At 42.8% G+C, this 26348-nt stretch overlaps 1 protein-coding gene across 1 annotated transcript in view; it reads left to right on the forward strand.

Annotated features, from left to right (window-relative positions):
• ETV5 (ETS variant transcription factor 5) overlaps positions 1-23392 on the forward strand; it is a 55158-nt gene extending 31766 nt beyond the window's left edge. The window contains exons 8-13 of the mRNA XM_032482815.1: positions 6478-6737; positions 8753-8812; positions 12821-12889; positions 13044-13213; positions 17453-17554; positions 20916-23392. Of these exons, the coding sequence (XP_032338706.1) occupies positions 6478-6737; positions 8753-8812; positions 12821-12889; positions 13044-13213; positions 17453-17554; positions 20916-21137 (883 nt within the window). The 3' untranslated portion in view covers positions 21138-23392. The remainder of the gene's footprint in view (positions 1-6477; positions 6738-8752; positions 8813-12820; positions 12890-13043; positions 13214-17452; positions 17555-20915) is intronic.
• Positions 23393-26348: the final 2956 nt, after the last annotated feature.

Below are 26348 nucleotides of genomic sequence, written 5' to 3' on the forward strand. Positions count from 1 at the left end.
GAGAGGATCAAACAAATACTCTTCCATTTTTCAGTGTGGTGAATTACATTGATTTCTATGAAACCAACCTCATATTCTTGTGATAATACATAACAACTTGGGTTTATCATTTATACATTACATTCTTGGGCTAGTTTTTCCAATATATATTTAGGACTTTGGCATCTGTATTTATGATTGAGAACATGTAATTTTTCCTTCTCACATTGTCCTTGTTGGGTTTTTAACATTGAGGTTATACTCAAATGTGTAGAGGGTATCCTTTCTATATATTCTGGAATAGCTCATGTGAAATTAGGTTTTTCATTCCTTGAATTTTTGGAAAAATTGACCAGTAAAACCATTTGGGCCTGATATTTTCTTTGTGGGAAGATTTTTAATTATTGGTTCAGCATCTTCATCTTTTATGGTCTTGCTCTGGATTTCTATTTAGTTGAGTAAATTTAATGAAATTGGGGGGGCAGTTTTTCTGTACTGTGAGTTTTAAAATTAAGAGGTTATATAACTCAGTGGTAGAGTGTGTGCTTAGAATGCACGAGGTCTTAGGTTCAATCCCCAGCCCCTCCAAAAATAAACCTTAAAAAAATTAATTGGCATAAAGCTGTTCATAATGTCCTTTTAAAATCCTCTATAGCATCTGTTTATCCCTTTTTCATTTGATGCTTTTTATCTAGACCATCTTAGTCTTAGCAGATACTTTGTTGAAAAGACGAGTGATTAACTGGCTTTGCTCATTCTTTCTACTGGAGATTTTTTTTAATTTTATTGAAGTATTGTTGATGTATAGTATTGGATGTTTTCTATTTTCATTGATTTCTGATCCTACTGAAGTATTTTATTCTATTTTCTTTCAGTTTATTCTGTTTTTCTAACTTATTTGGTTGGATGATTTGCCCATATTATAAAGGAAAAAAGCTAACAATTAAACATACAGCCAAAGAAAAATTTTCCTAAGGCTGGGGTGACCATACATCAAGTTTTTCCTGGGTTGTTTATGGTTTATGAAAGTAATTGCTAATAGCTTACCCTTTTACCCCCCAAAATATCCTGGTTGAGACAATTATTTGAGCTCCCTAACCAACTCCTGCTTTAGCTGTATCCCAAAACTTTTCAGAAGACCACAAATCAAAATTCAGTTTAAAGTGTTTTTCATCAATCCTGGAGTTTTTTTTTTTTTTAATATCTTTTTAAAAAATGTATTTCTTAGCTTTGAACCATAGGAATTTTCTAGCTGCCTGGACTACGGGATTTTTATTTAAATGTCATTGAGAGGGTATTTAAAAGCAATTATAGAAACAATTATATAAACAGTGGCCAGTGGCTCTAGAGTTGGAGACTAACAGACCTGAATCCCAACTCTGCTATTTCCTATCTATGTGACCTCAGGCAGGCATTTAACTTCTCCAAGCTTTGGTTTCTTCATCTGAAAATGGGGGGATACTAGATACCACATAGAATCATTGGGTAAGTTCAATGAAGTCACACTGGCAGAGAATGTACTCAGTAAATGTTAGCTTTCATGACAATTTTACTTTTTAAAAAATCATTTTTATATTTCATAAAAAACTATTCTAAAGGAATCTTCCTAAAATGATGTAGATACCACAACTTAGAAACTAATGTTAACTTTTAAAAATATACATCTCCCTTTATCCCTAATCTTCATTATTAGACTTATTAATGTTGTACACAAAAAACTAATACCGTCACCATCTATTCTCCTAGGAACATCTTGTCTTTACATCACCTTCTTTCTTCCATATTTGATCTTGAGAAATCAAATATCTAGGCCTTTAAAGGACATTTTTTTCTTCGTCTGTTTTATCACAGGTTAGAAGGGCCAATTTGAGTTTAAGCAGCGCTGACAGGCCTCAGAGTCCTGAGAGCTCTTTCAGAGTTCTTTGGTGGGCTTTTAGGGACAGTGTTTGGGTTTTCTCTGGCAGCAGTGCCTGGCTCTTGGTATATGGCAGGAAGATAAATGTTAATGTGAAGTTGGATGGCATGTTGCCGCCTGGAATTAAAAAAAAAATCAGCACTTTCTTTCTGAGAAAGGAGACTAGATACTGACTAGGCAGCCAGAGGACTCTGTGTGATAGTCTTCCAATTCCTTAAAATCTTCCCTTACATTTGCATTAACTTCTGAGTTTAGCTGTTGCATGCTGGGCGGGTAGCAGTTGGGTATTTGGTGGTGATGTCTGAAGGTAATATAGATCAAGAACCTAGCAGTGTGCCCGGCCCTCTTTCGTGTATTATCTTATGTAATCTTTACAGTTGGGTTGTCTTTATTTTACTAGTGAGGAAACTGAGGCTCAGAGCAGTTATGTAACTCACCCAAGGTCACACAGCTAGCAGGTGATAAAGACTGGATTTCAGCCCAGGATGTTCTGACTTTTTTGCAGCCGGAGCCTCTTAACCCAGCTACACTGCTTCTTCTATTTTCTATCTTCTCTTAGCTTGAACGGAAATATTAACTAAGAGGTGTTGGTTTCTTGGCCAGTTTTCTGTATCATCTCTCAGCTGGCCTCTGAACCGTCACTACTTCACCTGGCACCCAGAGCCACTGTGTAGCCTTCGTTGAATCCACACTTTTCTCCTTTTTTTCCTCTAAGCATTGTGTTTACTCTGTGTGTTGGCAGCAGAAACTGAAAAGGAAATGCAGAAAAAGCATCTAACGGTTTTCATAATGTAAACCAAATGTTAGTAGCGTGGGTGAGTTCTTGGGAGGAAAGGCGCTATATAAATCTGACAAATAAATAAATAACTGGTTCTTTAAATAAACTGGCACTGAAAAAGCCTTAATCTGTAACCTATTGAATGTAGGCTTGCTCGGTAGTCAGAAGTCCCCTTTTGCTCGCCAACTGTGAGTTCACTATGGCCTGAGCTCTGCCGGGGGAACCAGTGAGGGTGGGTGGGATGGTCAGCGAGAGGAAGAAGAGGTCTGTTAGGAACCATGCCGCCCCTCCACTGACAGTGATTGCCTGCCTCAGTAAACAAGAGGCATTATGTCATAGCTGTACTGTGCATACAACACATTCTTAGAAACTTCAAAAGGACTGTGGAATGGGGGAGGGGGTTCGAATGAAGGTCAGTGAGTAAAGTTCACAGAATGTATTTTGAGGACAAGAACTGAATTATGTTACTAATCTCTACAAATAAAAGCTGTGATTGGCAGTAAGCTCGGAGAGAATCTTTCTTCCAAATATGTTGGTTCTGTGACCTACCCTTAAGCTCCCCTGTGCCACTCTCGCTCCCTCAAAACAAACCAGGACGGAACAATCCCAGTTACAGAATCTGTTCTGCAGATCCCAGGCCTGCAAGCTTTATGCATCCTTAAAGTTATGCTGGGGGGAAGGGATGAGGGCTGCAGGCTGGTGCCCATTCGGAAGTACCTTCTCCTGAGGGGGCCGTACCAGGCCACCTCTAGAGTTTCATGCTGGAAAGTGAGAAGATGAGCACTGGGCGGAAGTGAGGTGATTGGGCCTGCCAGCTGCTCAGGCTCTGGTTACAGAACTGGGTGGTTTCGTGCCATCTCAGAGCCATCAAGGAAGTGATTTGTGGAGGTCACCTTTGAAGGTGCTAGGAAAGTGGCAGGAGTGGGGAGGGGTGAGACCGTGGAAAGCAGGTGCCCTTGCTACTGTTCTGCTAGCATGAAGTTTGGATACTTTACAAAAATAAGTCCTAAAGAATGTCTTCATCTTTCTTTTCTGCCCGCTTCTTCAGAATTTTCTTTAAAAATTCAGGTTTACAGCATGCTGCTGGTGCCTGTATTCTAAATGTCAAGCCTAAACCCAAGTTTCAAATTTACACTTCTTCACAGACCATAGAAGGGTTTCCTTAAATAACGGCAACCTTGAATATCGCACTCCTGATAAAGTTCCACTGTAATGCATTCAGTGCCCACGGAACCTTATGGAGTTTATAAAACCTGTTTAAGTAATTGGCCATGCAGATTCTGATGCTTTTGGTGTCTGGGATCAAAGGATAACTATAAAATAGTTTGGTGATCTTCGTGTTATAAAATGATGTTGTGGTGCTGCTTTTGGTAAGGTAGTAAAGACTCAGAGGGAGGGCCATGCTATACCCTGATCTAAAATGTTTTCTCTGCTCACAAATCTCTTCAGCTTAAGATTTTAAATCTTGATGTTCTAGAAATCTGTTGGCTACCTGTTGTCACAGATTCATTCAAATCAAATTCAAATCACTTGACTAAAGCTATTAATATTCAAGCTAAAAGAGAGTAAGACCTTAATGTTACTGGGTTATATTGTGGATTTTGAAAAAAACTGATTAAAATTAGTTGTCCTAAATCCTGTATTGTACCCTGAACCTTGGCTCATACTTTCTACCTGAGGGCATATATTCACACATGCTTCTCTTTATACACATAGACTAGTGCCTTATGCATATTTCATGGCTCGAGGCCTCACATAGATGGTCACCATCTCCAACTTCTACCCCCGTCCGTCAGTGATGACAGCTGTGGCAGAAGCCTGCTCTGTAGACATGATTTCATTCCATTATTCCAGTAGCATTTTGATGGATAATCTATCCTCATGTTACAGATGAGGAAACTGAAGCCAAGAAAACTTGCCCTCTGTCACTTCCCTAGTAGTGGCATCATTTCAGGACCTCTGGCTTTCACTTTTACTACATTGCTTTCCCACAGAGTGCACTCGGCATGTATCTGAATTTCTTGACAGCTATAAGATGTTAATTATACTTATTAACAAATGCTTTTATTGTTCTGTCTTATAAAATAACATATATCATTAAATCATAGATGAGCACCAAAAAATTACCTAAAGTCATAACCACCCAAAGATAAGTAATGTTAACATTTAGGTGCAGCTTTTTCCAGGATTTTGTGACATGAACTTTTTATACTTTTGCAAAATAGGTATCAAATATAGCTTTCCAGTTTTTTACATATTTGTATATTACATCATACTTGATAGTTGCACTCAAGAAAATGGCTGTATCACAAGGTACTTAAGCAGTTCCCTTGTTAGACATTTGTTTTGGTGACCATCTTTGTAGCTTTGTCTAATCATATCTATGACTTCAGTGCTTTTGTGTGTCAGGTGCAGATTTATTAGCTGCCTGTTCATCCTTCAAGTAATTAGGAAAAGCTATTTCTCTGTTAGTACTTTTTTCACTACTAATGAAGTTAAATGTTGTTTATGACCAAAGGATTTCTTTGGTGATTTTCCTATTTCTGTTCTCTACCCATTTTTTCTGTTGACATGTCCATCTTTTGATTTTTAAAAGCTCTTTACGTCAGCAGTATTAACATTACTATCTGTTACAGACTTTTCCTGTTTGTTTAATTTGGAGGCTTGCTTCTGGTATTTTCTACTATAGATCCCCCCCCCCCCCGTTTTTTTCTTTGGGTTTTGTTTGTAGTTTTGTTTTGTTTTGTTTTGTTTTGTTGACTTACAGAAATTTATACAAGGAGGTATATTCATATTTGTCTTGATTTCTGCTCTTGGTATACGTAGAAAGGCTTTTCCTCACTCCGATTATGTTTTCATGTATGTTTACTACCATGGTTTCACATTGAAATCTGTATATGAAACTTATTTTGGCATGTGGTATAAAACAGGGGTCTACTTTTCCTGCTTATTTGAAATGCTAACCTTAACAAGTAGTACATTTGGAACATACTTGACAGTTTGCGACTTCTCATTCCATTTCTTTGACACCTGTCTTTCATTCCTTGTATTCCTGTTTTAATTATTGTGGCTTTATAATATTTGTCTGATAGATTTTTAAAATTACTTCATCTTTTAAATAATTTAGAATCATTTTGTCAAGTAGGTTGAAAAGGCATTACGGTAGAGTAATTTTCAGTGAGTGAATGACTTCGAAGTCCTAAATATTTTCTCTTTAATTAGGTCTTTTGCTTACAGTTTTAAGACTTTATTCTTTTATAGCCTATACATTTCCTGATTATCCCTAGGGATACTATATTTTTGAATGCTATTACGTTTGAGTTTTTTTTAAACTACATCTTCTAGTTAATTTCTGGTTAAAGACTCTTTAGTCTTTAAGAATGAATTCTATCTACAGGTGAGAGAGTGAATGAACCGGTGAACAAACATAACATGTTAGTGATATTTGCAAATAATTGGCTTTAAATATTCAGGTACATAATCTGACCCAACTATACAGACTGTACATGAAATAAACATGCATGGAAAATAAGCTACCATGTCATTGTTTTGATTTTTTTTTTTTTTTTTGCCAGTCCCTGACTCAAAAGGTTTGAAGTGTGATATAATTTTGAGAAGAGGGTAAAATGTCCAGAAATAAGCATTAAATACTTTGCAGGAACTCCAAATAAACCTAATTACCTACCCCCTCCAAAAAAAGATACTTTGCAAATAATTCCATTAATTTGAACTTCTAATCTTTAATGCTAAATCATAGTTGGTATTCATCATATTCTTAAACAATATAACTACTTTCTTCTTGCAGATTTCAGAGACAACTGTCTGAACCCTGCCACCCCTTCCCTCCTCAGTCCGGAGTTCCTGGAGATAATCGCCCCAATTACCACCGGCAAATGTCAGAACCTATTGTCCCTGCAGCTCCCCCACCCCCTCAGGGATTCAAACAAGAATACCATGACCCACTCTATGAACATGGGGTCCCAGGCATGCCTGGCCCCCCAGCACATGGGTTCCAGTCACCACTGGGAATCAAGCAGGAGCCCCGGGATTACTGCGTTGATTCAGGTAAGCAGAAAAATCATGCTGTTCCTTTCTTCATTCTCTCATTCATCTATCTGTCTGGTTGTTACTGAGTATCTTTAATGTGCTCTTTAATGTGCGGGGCTATGGGGAATAGTCTTACAAAGTTTGCCCTCAAAGAACTTAGGAGCTAGTAAAGCAAACATGTTTGTGTGTAATTGGATACAAAACAGAAAAGCCATGCAAATGATAGGAGGCGCAGTGGGCATTCAAAAGTGGATTGCTGAGGTCCAGTCTCCGTGATGCCCCCTTTTTAAAAACCTGTTATCTTAGAGTCACTGGACACTGGGTATGTAATGTCTGCGTTTTAATCCTACCTCTAGGTTTGTGGCTTTTTTGAATACAACGATGCATTAAACCCCCAGTGTGAGTCCACGTGTAGGATGGGATTCTTTCTATTCTTGAGATGAGCGGTGTTCTCAGAAAGGACCTGATATGTCATAGCTGTATGGGTGCTGGGTACGTCATGGAGAAGTTTGGCCTGTTGGCCACTTCATAGGATCCCCTGCTCTATTACAATACTTCCATCTGGGAAAATTCCTGTGTCCTTCAGCTGCTGCTGGTACACACAGGGAGAAGTATATAACATGTTAGAACACCTATTGTTTGGTTTTGGGTTACCTCTTGTCCAGAAACTTAAGCACATCAAGAAGTTTAAACTATCTTTGGGGGTTCTCTCCACTCCCACCCACACACTCATTTGCTGACTACATATCTTACAGGCCAGGCTTATTCAGTGAGATCATTAGGGGAATGGAGAGTTGGAATTTTGCAGCTTGCACATTTAGAAACTCTTTCCTCCTCTTCATTTCCTTTTTTTTTTTTTTTAAATAAGATTTTTGCCTTTTTGCAGTTGGTGCTAAAGGAATTTGAGGGTGATGGGTAGGTTATCAACCTTTTCCATGTGTGCTTTTCTTGAAGACCCTGGGGCAGGGGTGGGGCAGTATGTACTCAATGGCTTTTGCAAGTGGAATAGGATATAGAATTTTCTCTTGGCCTTCTCTGAGATGATACAGGGATTGCTCAACTCAGGCAGAAATTGGTTATGGAAAGACTAGGAGGTAGGCAGAAGGGAGATATCTGTTGCTTTATGATGGAAAAATTACCAAGTGTAGGTACTGACAGCTTAAAATGTTCATCGGCATTCCTCCTGAAGGGTTTGATGTGTTTTTTTCTCAGGAGCAGGCATAACCAGCAACATTTTTCCTTTGAGATTGACATTTTAATCGGTCCTATGAGTTTTTCAGCCCATCCAACTCCTTTAAAGCAAGACCCCCAACAGATATTACCGTATCTGCAATTCTTTGATCTGAGACATGTTCCTGGGGTAAAGGCCCAGTTCCATGTGGGCTCAGCTCACTGTCTCTATGGATGCCTTGGTAACATGGTGCCTGAAGAAAAGATCACCTCAACATGGGTTTCATTCTAACGGTTCCAACATGGCAGAAGTGTGCTTGCCAAGCTGCAGTCCCCCACTCCTGCCTGTCCTCATCTTAGCTTCATGACTTCAAATCCCCTAATCTCTTTGACCCAAAAATACCCTCACCTCTTGGAGCAGAATTAGATACAACCATCAGCAGTAAAGGACTGCAAACTGGGAAAGATCTAAAGTTATCTTCCTGCCCCTCCAAACCAAAGCCCTTGAGTCAGTATAGGCAGAAGACCACGTTGACTTTTTGAAAGCCAGTTTCTTTTTCTATCATTAACTGTCACCAGATTTGATGTTAATTAATTTCTAAATTGAGCAAGTTTTGAGAGCGACATACCATTTTTCCTTCCCAGTTCTCTTGCTTGCAAGTCAAGAGTCCTTTCAGATGGCGGGTTACAGTGCTTCCCATGATACTTATTGGCATGATACCTCTTTCAGAGGACAAGACCAAAAAGACATGACCTTAGATCAGAAGAGGGTTAGGGGCTTTACTGCAGAGCTGCGGTTGGACCGATGTGCTGATTCAGCTGCAGTAACTATTGACAGGAGTGTGTACACCTGTCTCTTTCAGAAGTGCCTAACTGCCAGTCGTCCTACATGAGAGGGGGCTATTTCTCCAGCAGCCATGAGGGTAAGTAGCTTTTTAAAAAAATAATATTCAAGGAAGCTTAAAATTGCTAAGTTACCAGGCTAAGATTTTGAGATCATGGTTTAAACCTTCCTTGGCTCATGAACATGAGAGCTCATTGACTGTGATCTGCAGTTACCTTGCACACAGGGTTTGAGGCACACACCTGACCTGTGAGGGCTGCCATCAGTGTCAGTAGTAATGACCTTAACTTTTAAGAAATAATAGCTGAATCAACTGGTTTCCACATTTCCATACAAGGAAGTTATACTGCTGTAGATAAACTGGAACTTAGGAACTATGTCACAGCTTGAGATGGAACCTTCAGGACATCTCTTCTGAACATTGAAACAGGAAAGGATTTCTTTCCTAGAACAGATCCCCCAGAAGTAGCTCTTGTTTCCTGTCCTATGCATCTGTCTGTAAATACCCAGAGCAGCATGGTCCCAACTCGTGACATCAGCTTCATCTGGGACTTGTTAGAAATGCAAATTCTCAGGACCCACCCCAAATCTACTGAATCAGAGACTCCAGGGGGGGCGGGGGGCAGCACTCTGTTCTAATGAGCCTTTTGGGCCATCCTGATGCACACTCGCATTTGAGAACTACTACAGAGTTTTGAGTCTCAGCTTTGGCTGCACGTTAGGATCACCTGCGGAGCTTTTAAAGCTTGTGTCCAGGCATCACCCAGAGCAAGTAGATCAGAAATTCTGGGGTGGGACCCAGGCGTCAGTAGTTTAAAGCTCCCAGGTGATTCTAGTACGAGTCCAAGGGTGACGACCACTGTTCTCCAGAGTTTTAGAGGAAGGTTGAAAGAGCTGGTTAAGATTGCACTGGGAAGAACTGGCTAGTTACTGTGAGTGACTGGTTCCCAACAGTGGTTTCTGTAAGTAGCTGCTTCCTGCTGACTTAGAGGGGAGACACAGCCTGGCTGCCACAGGCACCCAGGGATATTCTGAGTGAGCGCCCAGCCCTGGGAAGGAAGGGTTGTCTAGTGGACCTCTGACTATGATCGGCACAGCTGTGTGGGGCTCTCTTCCAGGTTCCCAAATGTTTCTACAGCAGTAATCGATGTCTGCAGTGGGCAGACTAGGAGGGAGTAAAACATTTTGCATAATTACAACATTTAGCAAGGAGCATGCTCTTAAAGGAAATATTTTTAGTAAGACATTGGGGCTGCTTACTACACACAGTATCTGGCAAGCTTGTGTGTTTCCCCCCCCCTTCTCTTTCCCGTTCCTTCCCCTGACCCCACACACATCGAAAAAGTTAGTTTCAAAGCGATCTGCATTCTTAATTGCCCTAAATTACCCTGACATGGTTTTTCTCTTTCTTAAACAGGCTTGACTACAGATGCCCGTGAAACAGTTAGTGAGACAAGTGTTTCTGATTGGCATCTGTGATTTCTAAGATAGCCATCCTGCCTTAGCGTTCACCTGGAATCTTTGCATACTATGTTCAATCTTTCATTTCGACTTTGCCCCTCAAACAGGTTCTTCCTTCCTGCCACCTTTGAGTGATTAGATGGTTGTGGCCACAACTGATGTAACTGCTGTGCAAATTCAACTGACTTAAATTTCACTTAAACCAACAGCATCTTCCAGATGTTTTAGAGAAATACATGTGGCAGTGACTAGAAACCACAGAATACACCAAAATGACTCTCATGGGCAGGACTTTCATCTGATTAATTTGAAAACCAGACCTAGAATTTAATCTAGGTTTACATTTTTTTCCCTTATATACTGTGAAGGTATTATCCTTACCTCAGAGGAAGAAAAGCTCCAAAAATAACATGGCAGGTTTGATAGGCATGTAAAAACTTTGTAGTTTACCTGTGATTTTATAATAAAGCCATTAAAATGTCACTGGAGTATCAAAATCCATGTGGAAAGTCAAGAAATTCATAGCTTCCTGGCAGCCAAGCTAAAAAGCATGAAGTTTGATGGATTATGTAATTCTTGTTGCTAATATGAAGTTTAACAGTTTGTCACACAAGTCAGCTTCCTAGTACCAAACTGGAAGATTATAGGGAGTCCCTGAATCTGTAACTTAGTGTTGCATTCTTAAACCCTTTTTTTTTTAAACAAAGACTATAGATTCCCTCATATTTATTCAAATATTTATTGAGCACTTATGTACCAGGTGCTATGAAGATGCTAAGATTTTCAGGATATGGTCCTTATCCTCAAGGAATTTAGAATACATGACAGAATTGGATAATGTGAGAGCTTTATCTTCATAGTAAGTGCACATCGTGATAAGTACTATCTTACTTTTTTTTTTAACTATCATGTATTGCACACTTACGTAGCAGGAGCTATTCCCAGCTCTGTTGCAAAGATAAGTAGTTCAGTGGAACAGAATATATATCAACTCATTAAACTCTCCCAGCAACTCTATAAGGTAGGAGTTATCTTCCCCAGTCTTCAGATGAGTAAACTGGAGCATAGAGAGATTAACTTGTTCAAGGTCACAGTTAATCTAAGTCCATCTGGCTCCAAGGTCCACACTCTTTACTGTTCCACACTACGTCTCATTTCTTTCTTTTCCTACGTTGTTGTCTGCCTCCACCAGTTAGGATATAGGCTCCCTGAGAGCAAGCATTGAGTCTGTATTCTTCTCCCCATCTACCCCCTTCTAGCACAGTGCCTGGCATAAATACTGGATTAAGTAATAAAATATACCTCCTTTGATGTAGTTAAGCAAACAAATAATGCTTGGGGCTGAGGAAACAAAAGTGAGTAATACCAAACCTTAAAACAATTTGTTTCCTCCAAGTTGGGCAGTGTTTTCCCAACCCCAGGCCTCTTAAAAGTAGTGCTCCTCCTGCCAAGAACTTGATCTGGGCTGATTGTAAAGGAAAAAAGGAACAGATTTCTCGGTGCCTTTTCCCATGGGTTTTTTAAGTCATAGCCCGAATCCCTCTCAAAATCTAATGCTAGCCCTTCACAGCAGAGTGGCCTCCCCTGCCTGCCCCCACCGCATACCCAACACTCACGTGCCTGGACCACAAGCCAGATGAATCAGAGAACAGAGCACAGGGAACACTGCTGAGCCGGCAGGAGCTCCTGGTGCTTCCTCCTGAGAAGTGTGCGAGGAAAGGAGAGGACATCCCTGAAACAGGCTGGGCCACAGGCAGAGGTGGTCTCATCACGCCTGACTACTCACTGGCTTTGGTTTGAGCTGCTGATCTTGTCAGGGTGCCTGGTGGTCAGCGTTGAATACATATTAAGGGCAAATGGGTGCAGAATGCCAGGCCCTCCTTCTTTTTCCTTGACCCCTTCAACTTTTTGCCCTACCTTCCTTTCATTCCCACTTACATCTGTTGTTAGACCAGTCAGTTCCTCTTTCTGATTTGTTATCTATACATGAATCAGCTTTATTGCCAGGAAATCTCTTCAGGTCCCTTCCACAGCGTCTAGAGGTGATAATACCCTCCACCTTGCCTTTAAGATTATTGCTTGTCACAGTCCTCCACAGGCCCAAGTCTTTACTCATTTTGGCATCATTTTCTACCCTCTAAGCTCTTTCATAATTGAATGAGGTGTGTGGGCAGCCTGGACAAGCTGTAAGAACGGTTGAAATTAATATTAGCTAAAAGGAAAGTGGTGAGACTATGTATAGATCAACCAAATCCCACCCAGGGAGGCCAACTGAAATAGATGAGATGTCTTTTCAGATACAAAGGCTTAGTCACAGCAACACTGATCCATGCAGACCTCTTAAGCAAGATGTGAAGGAACGTACCGGTGACTCAGGGCTTCCCTGCAGTCTTCGCTCTAACAGCGGGAATTGATGCCACTGACTCAAGTGCGGGTGATACATCAGAACACGAATGCCTAAGTCCTTTTGAAGTCCCCAAAATTCCGTCTGTCATAGATACAGCATTCACAGGGCTTAGGACCTGAACCGGTAGAATCCTGTGTTAGTCCTTAAATCCAGAGTTTTCATAGACCACAGATAGAGTTTGTTAAGCAACGTGGTCTTTCTTTTTAAATTCTCCTTCAGGTTTTCCATATGAAAAAGATCCCCGGTTGTACTTTGACGACACTTGTGTTGTTCCTGAGAGATTGGAAGGTAAGTAGCCCCCTCATCCAGTTTGTTGCTAAGCTGGAGGGTTCGAGACATCAAAGCACCTTAGTCAGTCTTATTAATGCCAAATTGGCGTTTACCCAAATCACCTGAAAAACCCAAGACTAAAGTACTGCATATATATCTTTGGCCCAAACAGGCAAAGTCAAACAGGAACCCACCATGTATCGGGAGGGACCCCCTTACCAGAGGCGAGGTTCCCTTCAGCTGTGGCAATTCCTCGTTACCCTGCTTGACGACCCAGCCAATGCCCACTTCATTGCCTGGACAGGCAGAGGCATGGAGTTCAAGCTGATAGAACCCGAGGAGGTAAGCGCTGGATGCTGGGCTCAGTTGACTTGATTTGTTGATGACATTTGTTCCTGTTTAGTTCTCCATTGAGTCTTTTTACTGTGTTAAATGTGCTCTTTCTTGTTCAGGTTCTGACCTGGCCAGTGGGCTTGGCAGTTTTTTTTCTATTAGTAGGATAATCTACATTTCACGGACAGGCAGAGATCTCCACTGGAGAGTTTTATAAAAAGCATTATTAATACTTCTGCAGTGAGGCCATGAAGACTCACAGTCAAATAGGGTCTGTTCTCTCTTAGAAAATCTTTGTCATGGGGGAGGGTATAGCTTAAGTGTGAGCACATGCTTAGCATGCATGAGGTCCTGGGTTCAACTCCCCAGTACCTCCTCTAAAAAATAAACCTGATTACCTCCCCCCACCAAAACCTGAAAGTCTTTTGTTAAGGGTTCCTTCAGTGATACCAGCTTGTTTTGGTGTTGGCCCTCATATGGCATAGCCTGTATCAGGCTACATGAAGACACATCATGAAACCCCTTTCCTGAATATCACATAACAGAGTAAGTTAAATCAGGCTCTTATTTAAATGAGTTTGGCATATTTCAAAGGGGTTGATTTTTCATTTCTATTTGATTTAGAATTTAGGGAGATTATGAATGGAGAAATAACGTCCCTGAAGATCTGACATATGCTTCTTTTGGTGGCGTTATATAGTAAGCCATCAGAGTAAAAGGGGCCTTGGGGTTGGGTGTGACTGAACTGAGAACACTGCTCTTGGAAGGCGTTTGAGCAGGAACTGCAGTTGCAGATGTTGGTTGATCAGTTCCAGGGCTCTCTTTAGCACACAAGGGGAGAGAGGTGGGCACCAGGGTGAACAGCAGGAGGTAACAAGCTGTCACCTGATCTACAAGAACATGGCCTGAAAATTAAGATGATAAAAGGAAAATGTATGGACTGGAAACTTAGGAAGAATCCTGACTGGTAGGCGAGAGAGGAAGGCTTCAGTAAAGGCAGATATACGTATGGTGTTCCCTGCCTCTTGTCATGCATGAAGATGGAAACGTGTCAAAATCTCACTGTAAACAGGGTCTGTTAAGACTCGATCTGCCTTCAGAGCCAGAGTTCAGTTCTGCCGTGCTTTTCAAAGGGTTTCTTTTTGGCTCAGTCATGGAGAAGCGAAGCCGTGGTTTGGGCTTCCAGCCACACTGGAGAGCCATCCGCTCCACGTTCTTTTCCTCACAACATGGCCTGGTTTATGTGAGGCTTGAGGAGAGCACGTCGCCCAGACTCACTGAGGCTTTTTGAAAGTCTGTCTTGTGGGCAGCCCTTATTGATTGATCTCATTTCACAAACAGGAGCTTTTATGACTTTATTGCCGGTGCCTCGGGCCCGAGCACAGGCTGTACAGCTGCAGGTAGACCTGGTTATGACCCTTTGTAAAGCTGTTATTAAATCTTCTGCTCTCCTACCAGTGGTAAAGAAAGTGATGAACAGATGGCAGAGGGCCTCGGCTTTCTTACTTAATAAAGAAAGAGATACTAACCCAGAGTGCTCATAAATGCCAAGCGGCCAAGTCACGTGAGAGGCCTGTGGCAGCCCTGAGCCTCCCTCAGCTGATTGGACAGCTTTGTTTCTTCAGAAAGTACTTCTTTCCATCGCACCTTCAAATCCCTGAGCACTCCCTGAACTTGGCATGTTCTGTTCTCTTAACCCAGGGTCAGCTCCTTCCACGTGTGCACTTCAGCCTCGGGACAGGCAGCCTTTGAGTTTTTTCCCCTCTCTACTCCTTGTGTAACTCTGTCGGCCCTCCTTGTTGATGTCAGGAAGATACCAACTCCTGGAAGAAGCTCTAAGTTGTCGCGGGGGGAGCGTGAGGGGTGAAGCGGAGGAGGAAGCTGTTGGGGACGTAATTGTAGGCAGCTGTGTGGCTGAGTAGTGCACTCTGGGTAATTATCCATAATATCCATTACACTGTGCATGGAAATTGTGGTTTTAGAACTGCGTTTTGGCAGGCCCCCTAATCAAATGTCTTTTGATAGGCATCCAGCTTAGCACCCTCTCAATTATGACTGACTCGGCTTTAATCTGGAGCCATTTTAACTGTGAATCTGCATTAATGAATATTTTGGGGGGTAGGGTTGTTTGTTGAACATGTGGCAGATAACTGATGGCATGGGGAAGTTTAAAAGGACAGGCTGCTAGAAAGAGCCACTCCCTGTGCTGTGGCTGCTCTCTTAAGGAAGAAATACGCAAGGTTGTTTTTTTTTTTAAACTCTTTCGGCCTCCATCCTCAAGATGCCTGCTATCAACGTAATGAATGTAAAAGATGAAAGAGCTAGTAGCCAGCTAGTGCCTGCTCCCCTTCCCCCAGAAACGGGGCAGCCCTAATTCCCAGCTGCTCTGCAGTTGTGCCGCATCATGATTATTGCAAAAGGAGCAGTCCTGGTGAGGGCTACCAAATCACAGGGCCCTGGCCCAAGAGGATGAGTCAGTCACTATGGCTACCAGAGCTGCTTTGAAGTCTGTGCATATGTAAAACCCCTCTCCAGTAAGCTACTGCATATGCAAGTGACAGCAGAGGTCAAGGCTGAAGTTGAAGCATATTCCACCACTGAATATAGTAAAATGATGAGGTGGGGCTTTTTAGGATCCCTGCATCACTTATGGCTGATCGCAGTTCAAGTACAGTTTCAGAGTGTCAGTTCTTTTGAGCAGGGTAAAAGGACATGTATTGATTTAGCAGGTTTTCTTACCACTATTTCTATTTGTTTAAAATGTTTCTTCTCTAACCAGGGGAAAGTATTTTTGGTTAATATTGCCTTTGGGGCCATTTCAAAGAGTTGAATGGATGCAATATGGAGAAAGGAGGAGGGCCAGGGACATTGTGTGTGCCATGGGGGCACGGAGCAAATGAACGGACGTTTCACTTTCAGTTTCTTGCAAGGCAGAGTGGAATCATGGCTGTCGAATTACTGTAATAATTAGGACAGATGCATTCCTCATCTATCAGATCATTTCTGGTGTTTATTAAAGGTCACCTTAAAATCCTGAATTTGGAAGATGTTGCTCTCATTCTGCCCTGAATACTTCTTAAAAGTACTTTAAGTGAAATGTGATTTTATGATCTACTTTTCCACTTGCAGTCTCCCTACTTCTCATTTCCACGTTTAACATCTGGTGGTGTTTTGTTTTGTTTTGTTTGTTTTTTTTTTTTTAAGGCCAAAGGAATAGTTATTTTGGTTTTTAAGTTTCCGAGACTGACCTGAAATGTTCAAAGCATGACCCCTGGTTTGCATACACTTGAAGATCTCAGATTTCGGGGGTAATTCTCCTGCCTTGACAGTCATCCTTTTAATAGACTTACAAAAAAGGGTAACCACAAGCCAAAAACTTACAAGTGAGTCACAAAAACTAAATAAAATCCAAGATAATACAAACGAAAATTACCAAACGACAGTCACCCTTTTCAGTAGGATTCGGGCTGTTGGGGTGCTTGGACGGAGATTGCATGGCTGTCCTGCTGAACTCTACTAGGGAGTCTTCTTGCTGTAAGGCTTCTTTACCCAAAGCTCCAATTAGATCGCCCAACACTGCACCTCAGGTGGACTGGGTTAGATATAATGCATTGCAGAACTGTTTGGGAAGCCTTGTTAATTTTTCATTAAGTAGATAATGGTGCTACGTGTTTTAATGTCCATTCTGCAGGTCTGCTGGGAGCAGGGGATTGGATGGCAGCAGGCTGAAATGATCTGATTCTCCTTTACTCCATGAGCTGCAATAAGTAAACATCTCCCAGCCCCTCTCCAATCTTATTAGAATTGAACTTTTGCTCTGCTGGCCCCATTAGCAACTCACTAGTGTGTTTCTAATGTTTCAGGAATGACCACTCTAATTATTCCTTATTGACTGCTACAGAAACCATAGCACTTAATGGCAACATGTTAATGGTCTATGGGTATTGGTCAATAATTCATATGTGGAGAAACCGTGGAGAGCCTGCTTCCTCTGGGACACCAGCCAAGCCCTCTCTTATCTTAAAGTGCTAGGATTCTTCCACCGCTAGGTCTCACTTCTTAGCATTGTGACTGAATCATCACCTTGGTTGAATGTTTGGTCTTGAGGGAATTAAATGCTTTTCCTTCCAGATTAGAGAAACGGATCACTGACCAAAGCAGTCGGGTTGTAGAACTGGCTCTCTTGGGATTGGGAGAAAAACCACTAGGCCCAGGGAGCGAGTTTCCATTACTTTCCTGTCTCTTCAGGTTGCTCGGCGTTGGGGCATCCAGAAGAACCGGCCGGCCATGAACTATGACAAGCTCAGCCGATCCCTACGCTATTACTATGAAAAGGGCATCATGCAGAAGGTGAGCAGTCCTGAGACACAGACCAGTCTGAGATGTGTTCAGGGCCTCTGTAGTGAGACGGGTATCATGGCGGCTGGGAGAAAATGTTAGCCTCGTGAGTGATTCTGTGGTAGGAAAATCTTGGAAAAACCAACGTAAGAGTGAAATGAGATAAAGAGCACCTTTAATGATCTTGGGTACGTGAAAACCAGGGATTATGTGTGGAACACACTGTAGGAAAATTAGGCTCCTCTTCTTTCCTTATACTGCCTCTCCTCATGAAAACTCCAGACACTTAGGACAACCATTATACCCATAAAGGAACAAGTGAGGGAATCAACTTGAAAGTCTCTGCTCCCATGAGAGCTTAGTTGAAGTCTTTAGTTATTAAAACGCCAAGACCTCCAAATATGTTGGTTTAATACTCTTAAGTATTAGAGAAGTAAGAAGGTCTCATTTCTCTTTCTCAGAAACTGGAACAAGTTAAATCCAAGGTTTGTAAAATGGCAGCAGAATCACCTGGTAGCAGGTTGCAGAATAAAGGATAAAGCGTGTTTTGAGGAAGCCAATACCAAGTCCTCACTGATAAGTGGTAAAGGACCACAGGTTTGAAATGCTGTGGGTAGGCAGGAGCTGAGAGTGGCAAATCCTTGATTTTTCTTAGCCACCAGATTTTATGCTGTAACTGTTACCCAGATTCTAGCATTTATACATTTAGGCCATCTACATGGTAGTAGCCAAGATGCATTTGGCAGAGATATCTGGGTCATTGCTTGCGGAGAATTTGTCTACGTTAAAGCCAGGTTTATCTTTCTCATAGGCAGGTGGTAATGTGGCCCCATATTCCTCTCATCACCTTATTAAAACAGCTGTTCATGGATGGTCTTCTGGATAAAATCCAGACTTTTTAGTGCTTCATACAGGCTGTTCCCAGTCTGAGCACCATCTAACCCCCCTTTACCAACTTGTACTTGGCTGCTTTCACTGGCATAGCCATCTTTCTCTTAATATAGTATCTGTTGACCAAAGAATACAAGTCACATTCAAGTTGTCAAGCATACTGTAAAATGAAAACCTTATTAGACTATCATCCTACTTAAGAACATTCCTAATGCCTTCATTACCTGGCCAGCCTCTGCTTGTTTTCTCAGTAATCACCTTTTCACTCCAAGAATTTGAAGTTCTCAGGCTGAGTTACTTTACGGTCCCTTTCTCTGCTTCTGAGAGCACCTGTGTGCGTCTCCATCACCCCCCTCCTCTCTGGTATTGTAAATCACTACATTACTTGTCAGTATCTGCCACAGGAGTGTCAGCTCCTCGGGGGCAGAACTGAGGGTTTGGTTTCAGTGCTGGCAGAGTTAATAGATACCCTAGGACAGGTGGTCACTCCACCGTACCTCCCTCCACTTTTTTTTTTTAAGAGTACAATTCAGTGGTTTTTAATATGTTGACAATAGTACAGCCACTACCACTTTAGAATTTTTCACCCCAAAAAAGAAACCCTGAACCCATTACCAGTCACTTCCCCCCGAAACTTCATACAACCACTCTCCCCTGTCAGTGTTAACATTATCAGGTGGAATCCTAAATTCAGGAAGGAGGGCTGTCATTCCTTTGCTGTTCCCAGCTCCATATCCGAGGGAATGTAACCAGTTAACTTGAACGGATGGCAGTGAGTTGTCCCTATGACTAGTTCCTAGGTTTTCTAAGGAGGTAGAGGAAAACTCTGAGAACAAAACAGGAAGGCACAGGAATGAGGCTTGAGTGGGTTCAGATCCTAACACTCCCACTTATTTATGCTTTAGAGAAAGTCAGCCTAACATTTCCAATAAAAATGTCGATCGTAATCTCTAATCTCAAAGGGTAATATATGTGAAAATGTTTTAGAAACAGTAATGTGCTAGCCAATGTAAGGGATCATTGTAACGCTTATTATATGCCTCATGAGTAAATGAGAACTAAGTAGAAGGAGTGGTAGCATGTCAGTGTGGGGAGGGACTTAGGAAAGCTGTAGTCCCTACCGTCCAGTTTTTGAAAGAGAAATTGAGGTTCATAGAGGTTAAGACTTGTGAGGCACTGAACCAGGACTGGAAGCCATCCCCTCCTAGCTTCTGATCTAGTATTTCCACTATGTCTTCCTGCCTTGCTCCTCCACTTCATGAACTCAGGCTTGGGGTGGGGAACCAGAGATTTAACATAAAACTGGCTTTGAAAAAAAATGAATAGGGGTGACTTGATTATATACATCCATCCTTAAGACTTAGCTTACTGGTGAAGTTGCTGATCGTCCAGTTTCACACACACACAGCCCCTGATTCCTGGTGTTTGAATTCCGAGGAACGGTGGTGCAGATGCCCACACTCTGACTAGACGTAGTCCCCATAAAGTCATGTTTAAGGCATATTTGGATAATTGTGCTGTTACCTCTATAACCTGCTGCATAGCAACATACTTTTTAAACCCAAGACCGAAAACAAACCCATATTTCTGCAACTAAAAGATTTTAGAATCACAGCAGAATGACTGAAGGGCAGGATTAAACTCAAGATTTTGAATTTGAGTCTAAAATGTCAGTGTTTTAGCTGCTTTCCCTTGTCCCTTTGTGTTACCTGAGTGAAACCGATTCTTGGGTTTGATTTCCAGTGATCTGTGTCCCCTTGTGCTGATGCTAAAACACCCAGCAGACAAGGGGTGACCCCATCGACCTAGATGGCTCATCAACTCTGTGAAGCTTCTGAATGATCAAGACCATTCAGTTCTAGTAATATAATGCATAAAACCCACACAAAGGTAGTTATCAGTTTTTTCAGTCTAGCAGAACCATGGAATGAGGAATTTAAAACTGCAGGTAAGCCAAAAAGCAATTCTGTTTGGCTTTGGAACAAACTTGAAATTTCCACATAGCTCTGATTGAATTCCTGGCCCCTCAAACTAACAAAGCTGTGCTGTGAAGACTGTCAGCTTTGGAGGTAACCAAACACATGGTCCAATTCCTGTACAATCCTTGTGCCTTCTTGTAACACCAGGCACCAGCCTCAGCGTAACCATTCTAAGCTGCGAGTATAGCACAGTGAGGATTTTCTGTTAGAAGAACCTTTCTAGTATAACTTTGAAATGCAGATTTTTTTTCAGCTGCTGAGCTGTGGTGTCAACAAAACACTTGGCAGGTCCCCACGACTTATCAAAATAAATCTGAGTGATTTGGATAATCAGCTACCACTGAGCCGCTTTTGAGGCTTCCCGAGAGCTTGATGACTTACAGATATCTCATTTTTCCTCCCTTGGTGCCCCGGCCCCTCCCTGTTCCAACTGGGCCCTGTAAGGTGTGTGCTCTCTCAGGTGGCCCGGTGAGCCTTCTGCTGAGGTGTGTTTTCTCTCTCAGGTGGCTGGGGAGCGGTATGTCTACAAGTTTGTCTGTGACCCTGATGCGCTTTTCTCCATGGCCTTCCCTGACAACCAGCGTCCGTTCCTGAAAGCGGAGTCCGAGTGCCACCTCAGCGAGGAGGATACCCTGCCACTGACCCACTTTGAAGACAACCCAGCTTACCTCCTGGACGTGGACCGCTGCAGCAGCCTCCCCTATGCCGAAGGCTTTGCTTACTAAGTTTCTGAGCGGCTGAGCGGCCAACCCTAGAGCTAGCAGTTCCCATTCAGGCAAACGAGGGCAGTGGTTTTGTTTGTGTTTTTGGCTGTTCCTAAAGCTTGCCCTTTGACTATTATCTGGAGCACCCAAGCTGTCTCCGGATTGGCACCCTTCAAGACAGGTACCTTGGCTGAGGAGTGGGAACAGGGAGAGGCAGAAAAACCACCAAAAGGCTGGTGCCTCAGCTCTGATCCTGACAAGGTTTCTGGGAGGAGATTGAAATGGAGCCTCCTTCCCATGGACAATACAGCAAAGCAATACCTTGTTCAGGGTGATACCCACAAGCCAGGACAGAGTGTGAGACAATCTGCATGGATCACAGACTACTAAATGACTTTACCTAGAAGGGCTCCGATTTGCACAATTTATTGAAAAATCTCAAATCCATAGAACAAGAGATAGGCTAAGCTGGGGAGGCTCAAACCATGAAGGGTTACAAATCAAAATTCAGAGAGCTCTTCGAGCTCAATCTGAAACGGTTCCCCTTGGTCTAGGAAAAAAGGGGGAAGAGTATGAACAGCTGTTACCCACTCTGTGGTTCTCAAACCATTGCTACTCTTGGGAACCTTCTGGCCACGTGGTCACCAAACAGAGCAAGCTCCCTTTCTCTTCCCAGTCATATGGCTGTGTGTGGATGGCTTTAATTTTAGGAGCAGGGTAATTAACACTTTTGACAGTATTTTTGTTTTGCTTTGATTCGGGGGATTGTTTTGTTTTGGTGGTTGTTTTGGAAAAAACAGTTTATAAACTGATTTTTGTAGTTTTGGTATTTAAAGCAAAAAACCTTTTGGTAACTCTACACTGCATCCTTTAAACAGGGCAGTGCCGACTTATGAAGACGCTGCAGCTTGAAAGGGGCTTTGCTGGGGGCGCCCCCTTAGCCAAGTGCAAGCCCTCTTTATTGCCTGCTTTGTGCTTTCTGCACCAGACAGCCTGATGGAACATTTGCACCTGAGTTGTACATTTTTGAGGTGTGCAGGGTAGCCTGGACACACCATTTAGATTCTATGTGTATAGTCCCCCATGTTCCCTCACATGCCCTCTCTGGGAAGCATATGTACATAATACACATCATGTCCATTTGAAACCTGGTCACCTGGTGGAAACCCTAGGGATTCTTCTCTGGGTATGACTGATGACAACTTCCATTTCAGTTTTTGTTTTCCTTTTTCTTTAATTCTCAGACTTTAAACCCTGCATATGATTCAATAGGGTTTGAGACTTAAACATGGGACACTGACAGGTAAAACAGTACTAGCATCTTAGTTTCCTGCCATTTTTTTTAAAAAGTTTTTTTCTGATTGCTGTTATATTGGAAGAGTTTTAAACAACATGGCTAAAGCTACATGAAAGTTAAGCTCAAAGTAGAGGAAAAGATACTAGAAAGTGGTAGCACCTTGCTGCCTGCTCTGCTGAGAGTTCTGGGCTTCCCTTAACACTCAGTACATAAAGAATTACTGTGCTATTCTTCATACTCGAAGGACAGTGCTGAACAGGTGAGGGTAGGACTCGTGCTTTGAAATGCTTTTCTGTTGATGGAACGCTCTGTAGTCTCAAACAGTCCCCCTGGTGACCAGGATCACATTTGTGAAGAGGGTCACAGAGATAAGGGGTGCATTTTATAGCTATGGAAACAAAATTTTCCTCTCTTGGAAGCTAATTAGCCCACAAAGGTATTGAACCTTTAGCTTGGGCCTTGATTAGCACTGTATTCTAATCAAAGGACTCTTTCCAAACCGTATTTATAGCTTTCTAACCTACACATAGTCTATACATAGATGCATATTTTACCCCCTGCTGGCTAGAGATTTATTTGTTGTAAATGCTGTATAGGATTTGTTTTTCTTTTCTTTACTTATCCGGGTTCGGGTTCTGTTGGGTTTTTTGGATGGATTTCTGCTGTCTTAGCAAGTACAAGAGACTCCTCTGTAGCCTGAGCTCCCCTCCCCCGCTGAGGCCACGTGGCCTGTGCTGTCACAGGACAGAGGCTGGCGGCATCACCGTTGCATTCCCATCAGACCCACGCACCTCCCTGATGGTTTTGGGTTTTTTATTTTGTTTTGGCTTTTTTCCAGAGCGTGGAAAGTCTACAGTGCAGAAAGGCTTTAACCTGCCAGTTGATTTGAAATACTTTCCCCTGCGCAGGGCCGTATGCATCCTGCCAAGCTGCGTTATATTCTGTACTGTGTACAATAAAGAAGTTTGCTTTCGGTTTACCAAGTGACTGAAATCTGCCTCTTTCTTGCCCTCAGTGGTCTAATTTTAAAGCAAGCAGGAGCCACCTGGTTGTAACCGAGCAGGACCCTGTGGAGCCTTCCAGGGTCAAACCCCTCCCCTATATCCTCTGCTGTAGCTCCTCTGAAGGACCCAGATAATAGTATCTCAAGTATATTTCCTGAGTTTCAGATGCTAAAAGCCACCACCAATGGGAAGAAGTTACTTGACGATCGAGAGCACTTGGCCTCCAGACCTTCTGGCGCCTAGGGTTTGATAGTTTTGACCACCTTGTTCCCTCAGCATCAACCAGAGAACTGTGCATGAGCAGATCGTGTACCCTGCAACTCCCTCCCTCACCTGGCCTTTAAATATGCTTTACTGAAACCCTTCAGGGAGTTCGGGATCTCCTTGGGCTTGAGCCACCCTGTCGTCCTCCTTGCTTGGAGCAGAGAAAGATTTATTGCAGAACCAAACTCCAACATTTGTTTAGCCTCATGGTGCGGCAGGCACACGAACTTGCCTTCAGTAACATGGCGTTCCCTTCCTCTCTCAGCTGTTTAGCCTCACCAGCAGACTGTGGAGTTGAATCTTTACGTGAGTGTGCAGCTGCTCTGACCTCACCTCTTAAACCCTAGCTAAAGATTTATTCCAGATGAGTAGAAAGGCAGAGAGGTTTTCCCAACCAGTGGTGAGCTGACACCACCACCCATCCTCTTGAGCCCACCTACGTGCCAACTCTTAGCAACTTTAAAGCAGAGGTCACACTTGGGCCCTGGTTGTATGGAAAGATCACTAAGCTAGGACATCTAGTTCCAGGATGAGTCTAGCTCAGCCCCTTTAATGGATACTTGGAAAAGCAGTAATTAAGAGGACCACTGATTTCCTTGTTTTCCCCAATAAGTTTTGACTTCGGGGTAAAAATTTCCCGTTTCCCCCACAAGTTTCGACTTTGAGGTAAAAATTTCCCATTTCCTCATTTCCCTCACCCCAACAACTTTTGGCTTTGAGGTAAGAATTTCACCCACTTCCTAGTTTTCCTAACAGGTTTTGACCTTAACAGGTAAAAGCTTTACTTATAGCCGTTCCGTCAAAAACAGAAACTTAGGAAGGTTTTGGCTGTTCCCCTCCCAGCCATCCAGCAATAAAAACCTTTTTTCCAAGTTTGAACGATGTTATTGAACCAGGTTCATTTTGCCTGACACTCGGCAAGCCAAAATGCTGAGACGCCAAGGTTTGCAGCAAAAAGACTTGTTCGCAAGACAGCCCAGCAAAGAAATGACGAAAGCCTCAAAACCGCCTCCCCAAGGCAAGAGGTGGGGGTACTTATGGGATAAGGAGTAAAGACGCAGGGGTCTGAGGCTTGGCAGGGCTTTGGGGGCGTGGGGAATGGTGATTGGAAAACGGTGCGGGAATCCCGGTTCTGCGCAGGCTTAACTAGGCTACAGGCCTCTGCATGCTCTGAGAGTGGAGTTTTCAGCCCTCCGACGTCAGGAGGTCACTATGCAAAACCAGCTGGAGGGTCTGTGGTCCCATCTAGTCTTAACCAGCTCCGCTCCAGCAAGACACAGCTGACTCCAAGTTCCTGGACACTATCAGTCAAATACGTTGTTTGGTCCTGTGCTGCTTGGAGGACGTGCGAGTCTTCAAACGACCTTGACAGTGAAGGTAGGTGAATTGGATTTAACCCACGATTTCAGGTGTATATGTATCACTTGGGGAAAGTGTGGGAGAAAATAGCTTGCAGAGCTGTATGCATAGGCCTTTTAGTGTTCTTATTTCATCCTTTTTCTGCACCTTAATTTGGGCTTTTCAAGACTCCTGTTTCAGTAGAAAAATAAGTCAATCCTTTTTTTCAAGCCTGTAACAGAAGGCTTTCTGTAAGTTTATCAGCTATCTTTCTTTCACTGTTTTACAAGCCCTAAGTGTAGAAACATCTGAGCCTGAGTCGGTGCACAGCGCTTGAATAGGAGCTTGTGAGGAATGAATGTCTGCCGCCTAACCCCACCGGCTTCTACAGATTCAAAGAGGCTGGGGAGAAGGCAAGGGAGCGAGGACAAAGCGAGCTCTGCCTCTCAGCGTCTCCACGGTGAGGCGTTGACAATCAGCTCCCCTTATTCACAGGCTCCTTATTCCCCTGGGCCCAGATCCAGATCGTTAACCCAAAGCAGAGGTCACTAAACACTGGGCAGCCCTCCTCCTGTTGGGCGCTAGGAAAAGGAAGCCCAGAAAATGTGAAGTTTACTCTTCATCGAGGTCCCCTTTCCTGAGCCAAGCCCAGGAACAATGCCTGTTCAGTTGTTAGATGACAAAGAGGTAGTGTGATGGCAGAAGAATGTGGTTTTGAGAGCCAGAGTATGTGCAGAATCTAAATTCTAGTGCAGCTGGGACACATGTAAACTAATGTGGAAGAAAAACACTCACGTACACAGACAGTTGGAAACCTTGGAGAGACAGTCCATTGCCCAGGGGTACAGGTGGCTGGAGCTTAGTGTGTGGCTTTGAAAACACAAGCAAAAGGGAAAAATGCCAGGAAATCATCAGTTTTAACACATGTATAATGTAAGCACTGATTTTGTTCAGCATGAGTGTATTGTACTTAAAATAGGGGGTGGGGTGAAAGAAGAACACAGAAAAGTCGCTGTGTCCTTCTGATCCCAGCAAATACACCAGAGTCCCATTCAGAAGGGGCCCCTTGAATGACCAGCCCTTCCTTAGCTCCTCCAGTTTAAGAATTGGCTCTATACCCAGGCCTTGTTGACCTTGGCAGTAGACCTCAGCTAACCTTTGGATAGCACTTTACAGTTTACACAGTACATTTTCATCCACATTATCTTTTTGGCAGGCTTTCCTAAATGGTAACACTTGGTTGAAATTGAATCTGAAAATATTCATGGCTGTTAGCCTCCAAAATTACTTTCTTGGAATGTTCTCAGTGGCTACTGTGGAAAGACGACT

This window comes from Camelus ferus, chromosome 1 (assembly GCF_009834535.1).
Source record: "Camelus ferus isolate YT-003-E chromosome 1, BCGSAC_Cfer_1.0, whole genome shotgun sequence".
NCBI lineage: Eukaryota > Metazoa > Chordata > Mammalia > Artiodactyla > Camelidae > Camelus > Camelus ferus.